Source organism: Acartia tonsa, chromosome 6, assembly GCF_053477335.1.
Source record: "Acartia tonsa isolate MP-2025a chromosome 6, ASM5347733v1, whole genome shotgun sequence".
NCBI classification, from domain to species: domain Eukaryota; kingdom Metazoa; phylum Arthropoda; class Copepoda; order Calanoida; family Acartiidae; genus Acartia; species Acartia tonsa.
The window spans coordinates 13,624,302-13,643,458 of NC_137265.1; the positions used below are offsets into that span (position 1 = coordinate 13,624,302).

General features: G+C 33.1%; 1 protein-coding gene across 7 annotated transcripts in view; it reads right to left on the reverse strand.

Moving 5' to 3' along the window:
* LOC145321903 (uncharacterized) overlaps positions 1 to 19,157 on the reverse strand; it is a 131,267-nt gene that overhangs the window by 98,258 nt on the left and 13,852 nt on the right. For all 7 annotated transcript variants that reach the window (XR_013880448.1, XM_080163553.1, XM_080163555.1 and 4 more), the window contains exons 5-6: positions 14,901 to 14,957; positions 11,049 to 11,157 (exon numbers count right to left, since the gene is read on the reverse strand). Coding sequence is in view for 6 of the 7 variants with exons in the window: in XM_080163553.1 (XP_080019679.1) it covers positions 11,049 to 11,157; positions 14,901 to 14,957 (166 nt within the window). In the remaining variant the exon portion in view is untranslated. The remainder of the gene's footprint in view (positions 1 to 11,048; positions 11,158 to 14,900; positions 14,958 to 19,157) is intronic.

A 19,157-nucleotide genomic window follows, 5' to 3' on the forward strand; every position in this document is an offset into this window, starting at 1 on the left:
TTTGGGTATTTTGATTAAATAAGGATTCCTTGTTTAAACTTTTATACAAATAATTTTATTGGGATAATTTTGTTTAACATCATTGGGGTATACATTATTTCATCGGGCATTGTCTTATCCATGGGTCCTTATAGCAATAAACTATCCAAAGTACAAATTGAAGCTATTCACGAGATCTTTGGGAACATTAATCAAATCGGAATTGGGATATAAATTGCAGTGCCTAAACTTTTCCACCATTAATAACAATCTACAGTAGTAATACTGTTTATCATATTTGGAGTTTTCACCAATTTATCATTCATTGTCTTATCCCTTATAACCCTGTTCTAAAAACTTGCAAAAAATAACTTCCCCCACCCCCTAACAGAACCTAATTTAAGAATAACCTTGCTCTCTTTAACTTGTTAACTTAAAATTTTTATAGAAAATTATGAAAACAATTGTTTTCATATACAATGCTTTGCTAGGACAGGGAGAGGTTTACAAAAAAAAATATAATATCATTGGATCTTCGGGGATAAGACAATGGACAATAAATTTATGTACGTAAAATTAAATTCCTCAAGAACGTATATATATGTTATCCCTGTGGAAAAATATAAATATAATTTAAATATCGCAACCAGTAAGCTACTTTAATGCCATACCCTGTAAATAGCTAATATTATTTTATATTATTTGTGAAACTTGTAAATATTTTTAAAAAATTAAATGAAAAATGGGCCGAAGGACAGTCAAGATTGACTTTAAAGGCCCTGTAGTACAGTTACCCTAATTATGTCAATATAAATAAATATATCTATAAAAATGATGTAATTTAAAATGTATTTAATTATTTGTAAAATTAATCTGTAATTTACTGCTAATAAATCATATCATATCATATCATATCAAATTAATCTTGTTGGTTGAAAATTTTAAACATTGATGATTTGAACGAGGGATGGCGGGGATATGGGCTGTTTATTACACTAGTCCCAAAATTTTTATAATAACGTTTCTTATTATTTGGCTAACAACTTTGGGGTCTTTTGTTGTATTTCGACTGGTTTATTTATTAAGTTGGGTGTCCAAACGTTTCAATCACGAAGTGTTATCTACAGAATGGGTATTTTTGTGTATTATCATTGGGGATGCAATGTACATCAATTTATCGTACATTGTCTTATTCTTTTAGATCCCTGAAAATTACTTTTTATGTAAATTAATGTAACTTGCAATTTCTTCGCAACTGCACGACCAAATATATTTAGAATACATATCCCTTACTATTGTAGGCCTGACGAAAAACAAACATGAAATAAAATGTTGTTAAAGGGGGATGTGGAAAATAACCATTTGGGCAGGGGGGGGGGGTTTACTCGAGAACCCTTAGAGCTAGAGGGAGCTAATTTTGGATTTAAGCTTCTATGGGGCCAAAGTTACTTTTAAAATTATCGTCGACCCCCCACCCCCCCCCAAAATTTTTTTTTTTTGGGGGGGGGGGGTAAAAATTTTTTTTATTGCATTTCTCGCCGAATTAGGCAATTTGAAATCATTTAAGACCATGTTATTTTTTTCAAAAATTTTTCGCCTTACAAGCAACCCTGCACTTAGTCATTTTTTTCAAATTCTCGTTGAAGGTATATCTTAAATACAGTATGCTACTCTCTTAGTTTTAAAGATAATTGGATGAAATCTTTTTGATTGTGTCACTAATTACCCCAAGTTTTGGTATCTTTAAAAAAAACGGCGGCGGGACCGCCGCTCCCGCCGTCCGCCGCCGTTTTCCGCCGCCACCAAAAAATAAATTTTTTATTGCATTTCTCGCCGAATTAGGCAATTTGGAATCATTTGAGACCATGTTATTTTTTCAAAAATTTTTCCCCTAACAAGCAACCCTGCGGGGGGGACTTAGTCATTTTTTTCAAATTCTCGTTTATGAAGGTATATCTTAAATACAGTATGCTACTCTCTTAGTTTTAAAGATAATTGGATGAAATCTTTTTGATTGTGTCACTAATTACCCCAAGTTTTGGTATCTTTAAAAAAAAAACGGCGGCGGGACCGCCGCTCCCGCCGTCCGCCGCCGCCACCAAAAAAGAAATTTTTTATTGCATTTCTCGCCGAATTAGGCAATTTGGAATCATTTGAGACCATGTTATTTTTTCAAAAATTTTTCCCCTAACAAGCAACCCTGCAGGGGGGACTTAGTCATCTTTTTCAAATTCTCGTTTATGAAGGTATATCTTAAATACAGTATGCTGATTGATTCAGTTATGTTTAAAAAAGTATTATTTAAAAAAATCAGGTTGATATCTTTAAAAATAAGCTCAGAACTCATATTTTTAGCGTTTGGGGGGTTTTTGTGCTCCACAAGCCCTAAGAAGGAAAGTCCCAAAATGAATCTGTAATGGTTCGTTGATTCAGTTATGTTAAAAAAGTATTATTTAAAAAAAATCAGGTTGATATCTTTAAAAATAAGCTCAGAACTCATATTTTTAGCGTTTGGGGGGTTTTTGTGCTCCACAAGCCCTAAGAAGGAAAGTGCCGAAATTCAATTTTCAAAGTTTTATGTGTACATCCAGTCGTATAAGAGAGCCTACAAAAAGAATTAGGTTGATAACTATAAAAATAAGCCCACACGGCCTTCCCAAACTTTTATACTGAATTTCATTTCCTATAACTGTTCAAACTTCCCCCCCCCCCTTACCCCAAGTACTAAAGTTTGGGAGGGCTGTGTGGGTTTGTTTTTAGAGTTATCAACTTAATTCTTTTTGTGAGCTCTCTTATATGACTGGATCTACACATAAAACTTTGAAAATTGAATTTTGGGACTTTCCCTCTAGGGGCTAGTGGAGCAAAAGACCCCCCCAAACACTAAAAATTTAAGTTCTGAGCTTATTTTTAGAGATATTGAGATTATTTTTTTTTCGGAATTTGGAATCATTTGAGACCATGTTATTTTTTTCAAAAATTTTTCGCCTTACAAGCAACCCTGCGGGGGGACTTAGTCATTTTTTTCAAATTCTCGTTTATGAAGGTATATCTTAAATACAATATGCTACTCTCTTAGTTTTAAAGATAATTGGATGAAATCTTTTTGATTGTGTCACTAATTACCCCAAGTTTTGGTATCTTTAAAAAAAAACGGCGGCGGGACCGCCGCTCCCGCCGTCCGCCGCCGTTTTCCGCCGCCACCAAAAAAGAAATTTTTTATTGCATTTCTCGCCGAATTAGGCAATTTGGAATCATTTGAGACCATGTTATTTTTTCAAAAATTTTTCCCCTAACAAGCAACCCTGCGGGGGGGACTTTTTTTCAAATTCTCGTTTATGAAGGTATATCTTAAATACTGTATGCTACTCTCTTAGTTTTAAAGATAATTGATGAAATCTTTTTGATTGTGTCACTAATTACCCCAAGTTTTGATTCAGTTATGTTAAAAAAGTATTATTTAAAAAAATCAGGTTGATATCTTTAAAAATAAGCTCAGAACTCATATTTTTAGCGTTTGGGGGGTTTTTGTGCTCCACAAGCCCTAAGAAGGAAAGTCCCAAAATGAATCTGTAATGGTTCGTTGATTCAGTTATGTTAAAAAAGTATTATTTAAAAAAAATCAGGTTGATATCTTTAAAAATAAGCTCAGAACTCATATTTTTAGCGTTTGGGGGGTTTTTGTGCTCCACAAGCCCTAAGAAGGAAAGTGCCGAAATTCAATTTTCAAAGTTTTATGTGTACATCCAGTCGTATAAGAGAGCCTACAAAAAGAATTAGGTTGATAACTATAAAAATAAGCCCACACGGCCTTCCCAAACTTTTATACTGAATTTCATTTCCTATAACTGTACAAACTTCCCCCCCCCCCCCCTACCCCAAGTACTAAAGTTTGGGAGGGCCGTGTGGGTTTGTTTTTAGAGTTATCAACCTAATTCTTTTTGTGAGCTCTCTTACATGACTGGATCTACACATAAAACTTTGAAAATTAAATTTTGGGACTTTCCCTCTAGGGGCTAGTGGAGCAAAAGACCCCCCCAAACACTAAAAATTTAAGTTCTGAGCTTATTTTTAGAGATATTGAGATGATTTTTTCTTAGAAACCTTTTAACAAAACCAAACTAAGTAATCATTGGAGATTTCATTTTGGGACTTTCCTTCTAGGGGCTTGTGGAGCAACAGACCCCCAAAAACACTAAAAATATGCGATCTGAGCTTTTTTTTAAAGATATCAACCTGATTTTTTTTGAATAAAACTTTTTTAACATAACTAGATCAACGAACCAATACAGATTTCATTTTGGGACTTTCCTTCTAGGGGCTAGTGGAGCAAAAGACCCCCCCCCAAACACTAAAAATTTAAGTTCTGAGCTTATTTTTAGAGATATTGAGATGATTTTTTTTCAGAAACCTTTTTTAACATAACCAAACTAAGTAATCATTGCAGATTTCATTTTGGAACTTTCCTTCTAGGGGCTTGTGGAGCAACAGACCCCCAAAAACACTAAAAATATCGTTCTGAGCTTATTTTTAAAGATATCAACCTGATTTTTTTAAAATAATACTTTTTAACATAATTGAATCAACGAACCATTACAGATTTCATTTTGGGACTTTCCTTCTAGGGGCTTGTGGAGCAACAGACCCCCAAAAACACTAAAAATATGCATTCTGAGCTTATTTTTAAAGATATCAACCTGATTTTTTATTGGGACTTCATTTTGGGACTTTTCTTCTAGGAGCTAGTGGAGCAAAATACTCCAAAAACACTAAAAATATGAGTTCTGAGCTTATTTTTAAAAATGTCAATCTGATTTTTTAAAGAAAACTTTTTTAACGTAACCGAATTAAGGAACCATTACAAAGGGGGGGCCGGGGGGTGAAACTAACACTTTTTGAAACCAAAACTAAGAGTCAACAAAGGAACTCAACTAAAAAAAGGGTTACAGGTCTGAGATTTTGCATGGCAGTTGCTTTATAGGGGTACAATATGGAACTGTGAAGAAACGGCGGCGCAACCGCCGAAAACCGCTGTTTCCCGCCGTAATTTTTGTTGCCTTTTCTCGGCGGTTTTCGGCGGTTGCGCCGCCGTTTCTTCACAGTTCCATATTGTACCCCTATAAAGCAACTGCCATGCAAAATGTCAGACCTGTAACTCTTTTTTTTAGTTGAGTTCCTTTAACTTTTAATTTTGGTTTCAAAAAGTGTCACTTTCGCCCCCCCCCCCCTTTCATTTTGGGAGTTTCCTTCTAGGGGCTAGTGAAGCAAAAGACCCCCAAAACATTAAAAATATGAGTTCTGAGCTTAGTTTTAAAGATATCAACTTCCTTTTTTTTAGAACACTTTTTTAACATAACCAAACTTAGTAACTTTTACAGATTTCATTTTGGGACTTTCCTTCTATAAGCTAGTGGAGCAAAAGACCCTAAAAACAATAAAAATCTGTAAAAGTTACCAAGTTCGGTCATGTTAAAAAAGTGTTCTTAAAAAAAATCGGGTTGATATTTTAAAAATAAGGTCAGAACTCATATTTTTAGTGTTTTGGGGGTCTTTTGCTCAACTAGACCCTAGAAAGAAAGTCCGAAAATGAAATCTGTAATGCTTTCTTAGTTCGGTTATGTTAAAAAAGTATTATTTAAAAAAATCAGGTTGATATCTTTAAAAATAAGCTCAGAACTCATATTTTTAGTGTTTTTGGGGGTCTGTTGCTCCACAAGCCCCAAGAAGGAAAGTCCCAAAATGAAATCTGCAATGATTACTTAGTTTGGTTGTGTTAAAAAAGTTTTCTGAAAAAAAACAACTCAATATCTCTAAAAATAAGCTCAGAACCTAAATGTTTAGTGTTTGTGGGTCTTTTGCTCCACTAGCCCCAAGAAGGGAAGTCCAAAAATGAAATCTGCAATGATTACTTAGTTTGGTTATGTTAAAAAAGGTTTCTGACAAAAAAAATCAGCTCAATATCTCTTAAAACAAGCTCAGAACTTAAATTTTTAGTGTTTGGGGGGGTCTTTTGCTCCACTAGCCCCTAGAAGGAAAGTCCCAAAATGAAATCTGTAATGGTTCGTTGATCTAGTTATGTTAAAAAAGTTTTATTTAAAAAAAATCAGGTTGATATCTTTAAAAATAAGCTCAGAACGCATATTTTTAGTGTTTTTGGGGGTCTGTTGCTCCACAAGCCCTTAGAAGGAAAGTCCCAAAATGAAATCTCCAATGATTACTTAGTTTGGTTTTGTTAAAAAAGGTTTCTGAAAAAAAAATAATCTCAATATCTCTAAAAATAAGCTCAGAACTTAAATTTTTAGTGTTTGAGGGGTCTTTTGCTCCACTAGCCCCTAGAGGGAAAGTCCCAAAATTCAATTTTTAAAGTTTTATGTGTAGATCCAGTCATATAAGAGAGCTCACAAAAAGAATTAGGTTGATAACTCTAAAAACAAACCCACACGGCCCTCCCAAACTTTAGTACTTGGGGTAAGGGGGGGGGGGGAAGTTTGAACAGTTATAGGAAATGAAATTCAGTATAAAAGTTTGGGAAGGCCGTGTGGGCTTATTTTTATAGTTATCAACCTAATTCTTTTTGTAGGCTCTCTTATACGACTGGGTGTACACATAAAACTTTGAAAATTGAATTTCGGCACTTTCCTTCTTAGGGCTTGTGGAGCACAAAAACCCCCCAAACGCTAAAAATATGAGTTCTGAGCTTATTTTTAAGATAGCAACCTGATTTTTTAAAAATAATACTTCTTTAACATAACTGAATCAACGAACCATTACAGATTCATTTTGGGACTTTCCTTCTTAGGGCTTGTGGAGCACAAAAACCCCCCAAACGCTAAAAATATGAGTTCTGAGCTTATTTTTAAAGATATCAACCTGATTTTTTTAAATAATACTTTTTTAACATAACTGAATCAAAACTTGGGGTAATTAGTGACACAATCAAAAAGATTTCATCAATTATCTTTAAAACTTAAGAGAGTAGCATACAGTATTTAAGATATACCTTCATAAACGAGAATTTGAAAAAAATGACTAAGTCCCCCCCGCAGGGTTGCTTGTTAGGGGAAAAATTTTTGAAAAAATAACATGGTCTCAAATGATTCCAAATTGCCTAATTCGGCGAGAAATGCAATAAAAAATTTCTTTTTTGGTGGCGGCGGAAAACGGCGGCGGACGGCGGGAGCGGCGGTCCCGCCGCCGTTTTTTTTTAAAGATACCAAAACTTGGGGTAATTAGTGACACAATCAAAAAGATTTCATCCAATTATCTTTAAAACTAAGAGAGTAGCATATTGTATTTAAGATATACCTTCATAAACGAGAATTTGAAAAAAATGACTAAGTCCCCCCGCAGGGTTGCTTGTAAGGCGAAAAATTTTTGAAAAAAATAACATGGTCTCAAATGATTCCAAATTCCGAAAAAAAAAATAATCTCAATATCTCTAAAAATAAGCTCAGAACTTAAATTTTTAGTGTTTGGGGGGGTCTTTTGCTCCACTAGCCCCTAGAGGGAAAGTCCCAAAATTCAATTTTCAAAGTTTTATGTGTAGATCCAGTCATATAAGAGAGCTCACAAAAAGAATTAAGTTGATAACTCTAAAAACAAACCCACACAGCCCTCCCAAACTTTAGTACTTGGGGTAAGGGGGGGGGGGAAGTTTGAACAGTTATAGTAAATGAAATTCAGTATAAAAGTTTGGGAAGGCCGTGTGGGCTTATTTTTATAGTTATCAACCTAATTCTTTTTGTAGGCTCTCTTATACGACTGGATGTACACATAAAACTTTGAAAATTGAATTTCGGCACTTTCCTTCTTAGGGCTTGTGGAGCACAAAAACCCCCCAAACGCTAAAAATATGAGTTCTGAGCTTATTTTTAAAGATATCAACCTGATTTTTTTAAATAATACTTTTTTAAACATAACTGAATCAATCAGCATACTGTATTTAAGATATACCTTCATAAACGAGAATTTGAAAAAAATGACTAAGTCCCCCCCGCAGGGTTGCTTGTTAGGGGAAAAATTTTTGAAAAAATAACATGGTCTCAAATGATTCCAAATTGCCTAATTCGGCGAGAAATGCAATAAAAAATTTCTTTTTTGGTGGCGGCGGCGGACGGCAGGAGCGGCGGTCCCGCCGCCGTTTTTTTTTAAAGATACCAAAACTTGGGGTAATTAGTGACACAATCAAAAAGATTTCATCCAATTATCTTTAAAACTAAGAGAGTAGCATACTGTATTTAAGATATACCTTCATAAACGAGAATTTGAAAAAAATGACTAAGTCCCCCCCGCAGGGTTGCTTGTTAGGGGAAAAATTTTTGAAAAAATAACATGGTCTCAAATGATTCCAAATTGCCTAATTCGGCGAGAAATGCAATAAAAAATTTATTGTTTGGTGGCGGCGGAAAACGGCAACGGTCCCGCCGCCGTTTTTTTTAAAGATACCAAAACTTGGGGTAATTAGTGACACAATCAAAAAGATTTCATCCAATTATCTTTAAAACTAAGAGAGTAGCATACTGTATTTAAGATATACCTTCAACGAGAATTTGAAAAAAAATGACTAAGTCCCCCCGCAGGGTTGCTTGTAAGGCGAAAAATTTTTGAAAAAAATAACATGGTCTTAAATGATTTCAAATTGCCTAATTCGGCGAGAAATGCAATAAAAAAAATTTTTACCCCCCCCCCCAAAAAAAAATTTTTTTGGGGGGGGTGGGGGGTCGACGATAATTTTAAAAGTAACTTTGGCCCCATAGAAGCTTAAATCCAAAATTAGCTCCCTCTAGCTCTAAGGGTTCTCGAGTAAACCCCCCCCCCCTGCCCAAATGGTTATTTTCCACATCCCCCTTTGATTTGTAGTTTGAGGCTATTTAAACTGCGAAAATGGCAATTTTCTTCATTCTTATATTTGATACTGCTATAAGGCCACTTTGTTAAAAGCAAAGCTGTTCTACATTTAGGGTGTTTCCGTCCGTACGTCTATTTAATTAGGCCTTTTTTTAGATTGGCCTATCTATTTAATGATTCCTGTAACAGTTTAGTACAAATATACCATAGTTAGACAGTCCATAAGTCCAATATTTAACATATGATATAACTATCATACCTATTTTCTTTATTTTTGGAGAAATGTCCTATGGATTTCAAACTGTCATGATGATTCCTTTAAAAGTTTAGTAAAAATATATGATTGCCAGTAAGTCATCTCCTTAATTAACATATGGTATAATAATCATATTCTCTTTAATTTTTGAACATTGGTTCCTGGGACACTTTGTGTAAGTATAATGTTATTAGCTAAGCATCTCTATAATCAAGTCTTAAAATGTGAGTATTTCCATATTAAGCATCCTGTATTTATGTAATTGGGGAGCTTCTAAATAATGTTAAATATCAAATGCGGTGTTACCAAGGACGTAAAATGAGGGGTTTCAAAGGTTTATGGGGGTAATAAAATATTTTTAAATTTTTTATGGGGGGTAAAATGAGATATTTAAATTTTTTACGTTTGGGTAGAGGGCAAATAACCCTTCCCCAACCCCTTACCCAGCCTGAGTAGTTTTTTTCATTTTACTTTACATAATAAATCATGTTGTGCTTTTAATTTTTAACTAAAGGGAAATTTAGAAACTTTCCCGTATGCTAAAAATTTCATAAAATATGTAAAAAAAAATTCTAATGATGTAATCTTTGTAAATTATTTCTAGAGCCCTCCATACAACAATTTCACGGAAGCTGTTTTAGAACTTTTTTGCTGCATAACAAGGACCATTATGTACATGAGTACATGAGCAGTATAAATAATTATTTTTGCTAATGTAAATCACTTACAAAGATATTGGATTTATAGGAGTTTTTAAAAATAATTTTCTTTTGTCAGTCCGTAGAGCAATGGTGGAAATGTGAGTTTCTCGCCTGCTGTTAAAGACATCTAAAAATTTCAGTGGATATTTCTATGGCACATACGCAATTAGTTGATACATTGTTTTGTCCGTCTGTCTGCCGGTTCGCTACTGATGGATGTTCTCATCATAAAAAGTGAAATAAAATGTTTCTACGCTTCATAAAAGACTTCATACTACTAACCCATGGATTATTGGATATGTCACTAAAAACAAAATTACTTTTTCCCATCTTATTTTATAATGTAAATAGAATGGTGTTAATGTTTGTCTGTTTAAGATCTAGCTTATTGCGTTCTTCATTGTAGAAAAGCTTTGCATTAGTCCTTTAAATTTTAGTTTAGAATGGTTTTAGGCTATATTTCTGTCTCCCCCTTCAAATCAAAAGCCTCTAAATGCTAAGGGCTCAGCTGTATTTTTATTTACAAGTTAAAAAATCAAAAAAAGTATTCATCAATTTATGTTTCCCTTTTTTCTTGGATATAACAATTAATCAAAATATAAAATGTATATTTTCGACATCATTAAAGCCAAGTTTTATAAGGTCAATTTAAGAATAAATACAACAGCTGAAAATGTATAGGGATCTATAAGGATAAGACAATGGTCGATTAATTGATGTACATCCCCAATGATGATATACAAATTTAACCCTTCTGTAGACTACAATTACTGATCAAAACTTAATGAACCAACCATTAAAAATTGATAAAAGTCCCCTTATTTGTTAAGAAAAGGTTATCATACAACTTTAGGGACTAGAAAATAGCACTATTTCCCCTCCCTCCCTGTGAAAATGCGGAGCTTTTAAATAAATAAAGTATACAATCAGTTAAAAAGAAGATAACTTTTCCATTACATAATATACTAACCCCCCCCCCCCCCCCAGTATCTAGAGGAAACGTGTTTAAAAGTAGAAAAGTTTAAAAGAATATTGGGGGGCGGTATTTTTTATAGGGTCGATTTCTCTAGGGAGGGTGGTTGTATCCTACCCCAAAATATTTAAAAACCTTCCTATGATCTATGAGAAACTACAAGGGGATTTATATCGGTTCAGCGGTTAGTAAGACCCTTCGTTAGACATCCTGTTATATTTGAATAAGGATAGGAAAAATTCTAATCAATAGCCCTAACCCTACGGGGCTAAGTAATGTCTACCTAACTCACCTTATGTCCTGGGAACTCAGCTATGCACTGTTTCTCCTGAATGTCCCACACCCTGACGCTGGGGGTGTGACCACACTCCCCCGTCACGAGATACCGTCCATCCTCAGACCTAAAATCATTAAGTATTATATTGTACGTTTATCTATCCATCAGTTGTATACTTGTGTAAATAAGATCAGCCGTGAACGCAGTCATTAGTAATTTTTAAATAAAACAAGGATGAAAACATCTAAAGATACAAAAGCAAAAAAATCATTTATGGACAAGCGGAAAAAGTGAGTTAAAGAGCAGATGTTGAGTGGTCTTCACATTTTCCCCATTACGTTATAGTCAGACAGACAAATTAAAGAGAAGTTTCGCTACTAAGAATACAAATTAATCATATAATAATTTTACTATTACTGATAAGGGTTTATTTAGACAAGGATGACATAATTCATAATTATATTTGAATACTTATACGAACTGATATATATAAGACAACATAAAAAGGAAGTTTATAAAAAGATTTGTCATGGCAGTTTTCAAAAATAAGAATACAGCAATTTATCTCGAATAGCAACTTAGAAACTCACAACTTAAAAAAAAATTTTCTCCTTCCAACCGCAATGAATTGACTGACATATCTTAAAGTTAGTTTTAAAGAAGATGCTTATTTGGTCTGATGAATCTTTACAACGAATTTCAGCCGTCAATCTCTAATAGCAACTATCAGTCATTTTATACTATCCAAACAGACAGAAGGAGTTATGTAGCAGCTTCAAAAAAAAATAAGAATTAACGTTTTCTTCATACAATTCAAATTTATATCTTCAGTAAACATAAAAAAAAACTTGAAAAGCGAAGCGATATCATTAAAAAAAGTTGTTATATAGTAATAAATCAATAAAAAGATAAGAATTAGGATAAGTTTTTTTCTTTTTTTGTTAAGAAACTGTAGTTTATAATTATGACAGTGGGATTCCTAAACTCTTGCAAACAAAATAAAATAGCTAAAAATGCTTTAGTTATGGTAAGAAAAAAATTGGGAAGGAGGGGATAACTTTCCAGCAACCTCTTTTACTTTTCCCCCTTGATATAAGTTTTAAAACTGAAAGAGCCGTACAAGAGGCTGACTTAACTACTGTTCCAAAGATTTTAAAGGACAAACAAACACAAACAAAGCTAATTAAAAGGATATTCAATATTACAATTTTTTTGTATTAACATCACAGAAATTTATGAAACCCAGGGAGGGAGATGAAAATTGATTATAAAATGTAGTGGTCTCCCCATAGTTTTATGAACAATAATTGAACAAATCATAAGTGTCCAAACTTTTGCAGATGTACGTACATCCATTTATCGTCCATTGTCCTATCCCTTTAGATCCCTGATAAACCTGGTGTAATGAGTTTATTGCAGTAAATTAAGATGCTCTATTACTCTTGGTTTAAAACCATCAAAATAAAACAAGGATGACAACATCCATAGCACCCAAATATTTACTGATGATAATTAAGATATACAAAATTACTCCTAATGCAGATTAAAATCATTGGTGTGGACAATACTAATTTGGAACCAACCAATCAAAGTTTAATAAAATTACTCATAGTTATTGAGCTAACAAATAAGATATGGATGAAAGGCCCCGGTTTCCTGGGTGTTTCTGACAGGATATCATTCTAGTACTGAACATAAAATTGAATATACCTAAAATGACTATAACTATAGAGAAGTTTTGCTTTGATTCTCAAATAATTTGTCTTTTTTCGATTGTTTTGTTAATAGTCGAGCCTATATTTCAATTAACTTTGACCCTCGCAAAGGGACATATGCTAATATACTAGTTCTGCAATTTGTTGGCTCAAAAACTTTGGATATATATTATTTAGTGTACAAATGGAGTATATTAGAATGGTCTAACAATTGATTGATTTAGATATGGACCTCATTTATTGGTCAATTTGTTCATCCAATAGGAGGATAGGGTAAAGGAGGTGGATGAGGGTATCATTATTTTAACCAGCTGGGAGTAACACTATATTTTAGTACATGAATATCTGGTGCAAAATCCATATGAAATTATCTATCAATTGTCTTCACCCCAATAGATAAATATGCATTATTGACTAGCCTAAAAGCTAAAAGAAAATGTTTTTATTCGAGTGATCATATCCCTGTCCTTAGTTTCATGCATTGGAGTTTTCGAGCATGTATATCTAATAATACAAAGTAGCTTGATATCTGTCTGTCTGTCCGTCGATCCGTCCCTTAAGATCTCGATAACCACTGAACCTAACGGATTCTACTCTTCAGGGTATATACCTATTGGTCCTGTGGTGGTTTTAAGCTATTTTCTTGGGGGGTGGAACACCCCCAACTCCCCAAAAATGAAAATCCCCCCCCCAAAAAAAATAAAAAATGCTGGTGCTGCCCATAAATTATGGGTGCAGCACCAGAATTGTTTTCCCTTTTTTATATTTTTTTAAAAATCACCTCATGGGGCAAAGCCCCTAGAGGCTAGGGGCAAAGCCGCTAGTAACTTATAACTTATTGATGTAAATCCCCCCCCACCCCAATCCACGCCCCCTATTACAATACACCCTTGACACGCCCCTTGAGTTATAAAGGCCAAAATATTGATTAATTAAATAAAACCGTGCCCCCATTTACATAATTTATCTTATAGTTATTTCAATTTATGTGTGTGTGTGTGTGTGTGTGTGTGTGTGTGTGTGTGTGTGTGTGTGTGTGTGTGTGTGCGTGTGATTGTGTGTGTGCGTATCTAAGCGCGTATATATGCGTCAATATTTGAAATGGTTATTTTTTTGGAAGCAAAAATATTCAGGGAGAGAGTGGACATTGAGCTGTAAATAATACTGGTCCCCAAAAGTATTAAACACAATCTATCATTCTTTGGTTTATAAACTATGGATATTTTTATAGAGTCTTAATTAGTAGGTTCAAAGTAGCAGTGTTAGAGATTTTCAACTAAAAGTTTTAAGCTACAGTAATAATAATTCTTATTTCTGACAAAATACTCCTCTTTGATTGCAATGATAGGTTATTATTAAAACATTTTTTAATTTCATTTTTTGTATGATGATTTCATCCTTGTTTATGTGGGAGTATGTTAGGTTATTTTCATTAATCAAATTAGACATGCTTATGTAACAATATATAATGTTTTAAAAGTTAACATTTTTATAACATTTAAAATTCGCAAATACAAAAAGAATATTAGTGATCGGCCAAAGTAAGAAAAATTGGTGGTTTCGCTTAGATTGCCTAGTCGAGCAAAGGAACCCCACCTGTCATTTTAATGAAATAAAAAATTCTAGAAAAATGATTAAAATAAGAGGTATTTTATAAGGCCTAAGATTTCGGAAAGTTGAAATATAGTTTAGAATAAAATAGGTTTTATATTAAATGCTTATAACCATTTCATAAGTCACGCACAAAGCAGGAGAAAGAACCATTTTCAATATAATTCAATGCAAGTACTCGAACTCGACACCTAACCAAAACTAAAAGGTGGGTTACATTAAAAAGTTAAAATAAACTTACCATCAAACTGTAGTGATAGTTTTATTGCTGGAAATTATTGTTAGTCTGACTTCAGTAGTTATTTATAGAATCGTATTATAGACACCTTTATGGGGATATTGAAATGAGAAGAAAAAACAGTTTCCTTAGCCCCGAAAGCCCGGGCTCAAAAAGTTGGTTTTAAATTTATTATTTTATTCTGTTATTCGTGGAAAATTGTCTGTAATACGATACCATATATAACTTTTCAGTATGACTGAGAACTGGTTCTAATCCAGCGGATATTAATCGGTTACAAAACCATACTGGAAATAAACTTACCATCCAACTGAGGTGATAGTTTTCTTGCTGGGGTTGATTATGTGGGTCTGACGGCTCTTCCTGTAAATCCAGCAGTTCAATGGTCAATCCTTATACTAAAGTAACAGGATGTCTGTGTGTCTGTCTGTGTGTCTGTCTGTGTGTCTGTCTGTGTGTCTGTGTGTACCGAAGGATCTCGCTAACCGCTGAACCGATCGGGTTCTCCTTAACAGGGTAGCTTCTCATAAGTCCCGGGAAGGTTTATAACTATTTTGGGGGAGGGTACCACCACCCTCCCAAGAGAAATGACAAAATAATCGAAATTTTAAAAAAATTAGGGGAGACTTCAACGTCAAATAAAGAGGTATCGTAATAAAAATTAACTTTAACAAACAAAAACATTTAAAGTGCCACTAGAGGCCTCTAGGGGCGTAGCCGCTAGTTATATATAAAAGTAACAGAATGTCTATTTATGTGTCTGTCTTTCTGTAGTTTAGCATATTTCAAACCGCTGAACCGATATATGTCTTCTTTAAAATTTAGCTTCTCATGGGCCAAATCACAAACTGTATTATATTACTTATATTTGTACATACATACTAGTTTAAATACTTAGTGAGCCGATTTAAAAAAGCCAATGTTGGGGATGCAATGGTTATTTTTGCAGGCAAGAGATGGCTCAACTCTTCAGGGAAAAGAGCCTAAAACCATTAAATAAATCCTCTAAAAAGTTTAACCTATATCCGTCAGACAGACAAACAAACAGACATCAGTCTTTTTAGTACTATAGATAAGAGTTAAAATCAATTTATGCATGTTACCATTTAAAATATGTCTACTTAAATTAAAGCATCAAAATTTATTTCCCCAACAATTGATACTTATCTTAACTTGTAAGAGGGCGTAACTTTCTTGATTGCTATTTTAAAATACAGGGAGGAAGGGGACATTGGACTCTTAATTACACTAATCCCCAAATTTTATAATATTTTATTCATTGTCTAAAAAACTTTGGGGACTTGTATTGAATTTTGATTGTTTGATTTATTAAGCTGAGTGTCCAAACGTTTCAACCACTAATTGTTATCTACAGAAGGGGTAAATTTGTTCATTATCATTGGGGATAAACATCAGTATTCAGCCATTGTCTTATCCCTTAAGATACCTGATTTTGATTGCTATTTTAAAAGAGCTTCTTTGTTTAATAGGGTGAAAAAAAGGAAGGCGGTAGCTCGCCTAGTAGTAAGTTTGCAATTTCTAGTTATCTAACTTAATTAAAAAGTGTACTCTAAATTGATTTTAAACAAGTTTCCTAATAATGATCATTTAAAATATTTGTCTGACAAGCTACGTAACTGCTTTTCTAAATCATTACATAAAAGTAGCATGATGTCTATCTGTAATGTCTGTAGCTTAAGATCTCGGCTGCTGGACCGATATGGTTCTCGTTTACAGTGAAGCATCCTGTAGGTCCAGGGAATAACTATATTGGTGGATCGTGCCTCCACCACAATCTAGAGAAATCACCCATCCACCTTTCTTTAAATAAAGATTTTTAAAAAATCTTTTAGTTTTTAGTTCGGATTGTTCATGGCTAGTTTTAGAGTAGCTGCGAAACCAAGAAAAAAAGATAAAAATGCGCGTAGGCTATAATTAAGGCCCAAAAATTTCTAAATTTTCCATTAAGATTAAATTTTGTGGGACCCAAGAAGTGAAATAAATTGTCATCGGGCCTAGAATCAGGGATAGGTAGTCGCAAGATAAAATGTTTATTAATTTAATTAAATGGATTTTAATTCAAGTTAGAATGGCTAGCAATAAGGGAGGGAATAATTGGGGACTTTAATTACATTTTGATTGGGATGTATGTACAAATCAGCAGAATTGAAACTTTACAACTAACAATTCAAATCTATTTAAAGAATGATTTTGTAAGCAGGGATCTAAAGGGATTAGACAATGGCCGACAATTGATGTACATTCCCAATTATGATAAACAAAATTACCCCTTCTTAAGATTACAATTAGTGGTTGAATGAAACGTTTGGACACTCAACTTAATGATCCACCCAATCCAATTTCAATAAAAGTCCATAAAGTTGATGAGCCAACGAATAAACTTTATTTTAAAACTTTGGGGACTACTAAACAACCCAATGTCCCCTCCCGTCCTGTTTTGTAGTCCATAATTGTCTTTTCACTAAAAATCCTTGGACAAAATCTCTATATAATTAGGATATAGACATTTTTAATGATCAATAACAACTTTTTATTGACTTATTATTTTGTCAATAATAAAATTGACAGTTTAGAAAGTATAACATATTTTTAAGAAAGTTTAGGAAATATAACAAAACCAAAATTAATTAGAACAAAAAGCCATATAAAAATATTGAGCATTATCTACAATAGTAGCTAAAGTAAATCATATTTTCTCCTAAAATAAAAGAAGACAGACTGACAGCTTTGTCTTAGATTAGTTTCGTTGCCAAGATATTTTTTTATATCATATGGTGTAAAGTAGCACTAGCAAGCTTTCTTTATAGCTTAAGATTGCAATAACTACTGAACTGATTGAGTTCTCAATTTTATGGAAGCTTCATATAGCTTCATATAGCTTCATATTGTTTTTTTCTATGTACTTTCCCTTAGACTACAGATCCCCTAGGTCATAGGGGCGATGCAACTAGCAAACCTACAAAGAAGTCTTATCTTACTCATCAGATTTTTTAAAAAGATTTAAGTACAAACTTTCTTTACAAAAAAAAACTAATAAATAAAACAAGTTTGTTGACAGACAGAAGCAAAATCTTTTTTATAAGATTCTTAGATTACAGATAAGCAAAACAATACATTTTTCTGACAAAATTATGGTAAACATCCAATACTTTAAAAGTTGATATAATATCCAAAAATTAAAATAACTTGATATTAATAATGAATCCAAGATTATTTGATGAAAATGTGTTAGATAATGAAATTTAAATAAAGTTTTTTTTCTCAAAAATCTTCTTAATTGTGAAGCAAAAAAATTATACCTATAGCAGTTATGAATTACTATAAAGAAAAACATAGTTGAAAAATTGTGTATTTTTTTCCAATACCTACACATGTAAAGAAACTTTTGCTATTCATATTATTTTATAATTCGCTTTCTTTGAAAATAAAAGTCCTTGTTATATTTCTAAATAAAGAAAGAAAATGTCTGTGAACTATAAAAAGAAAACTATTTCTATTCAAGTCATTCAGGGGAAAAGTAATAAGTAAAATACTGCTTAGTCGAACAAAGAATTAACCCTCCCTTATTTTGAAATAAATTAAAATTAAATAAGGGGTATTTTTATAGTTTGTTTGTTTAATAACTTTAGGTCAGGTGAGGTTAGGTGATTTTGAATAATGGGTAGCCCCGCATAGTTATTGACCTCTTCAGGGGCTATGCATAAGAAATCCCCCCTACCCATATCCAGTCACTTTGACGGAAAGCAATATATGGATATTTTTGTGTACATTCTCTTTTAAAAGAGCAGAAAAGTTAAAAATAAATATGGGAGAGTAGAATAAAAAAATCTTCCAAAATTTCTACTGTATAACTTACTTATCCCTCTACCCGTCTGTCCACTCCTCTAGTTTTCACACGCTTAGTTTATGTCAATGTCATTGTCAATAATTATCTTTATATAGTAGTAATCATAATAATAATGGTTGCTCAATCACATACGCAAATTTATAGAATAGCAAAAGTTTAATATATACGCTACTAAAAAGACTATGTTTTTTTTTTGGGGGGGGGGGAAGGGGGGGTATCAGAGAATAGAGTAATATAGGTTTAAACAATTCGATATTGTTTATGGATATCAAATCTTTTAATGGTTTTGATTTAACACCATAATCTACTTGACAATTTGGTCAAACTTTTAAAATTTCACTACCTTTGACTGGAAGTGTGATATTTTGGGCCTGTTTTGGGGCCAATGCACTTATCAACATATAAATGAATCACACATCTCTATACCAACTACTGAATTAATTAGGAAAAATATTTGTTAATTTTAGCAGATTTTTTTAGATAAATACTAAAGTAGCCCCGAAAAACAACTGAAATATCGAATCATATTTTTAGAATCAATTCAGTTGTTGGTTATAAAGGGTGTGCTAAAAATTGCGGACTTTTGTAAAATTGAAATTGCGCGGCTTGTATTAATAGTAGAAAAATACTACGCATACTGTTAGAACTGCTAAGAAGTCTATTTTTAGGAAATGTAAAAACGATTCCTCTGC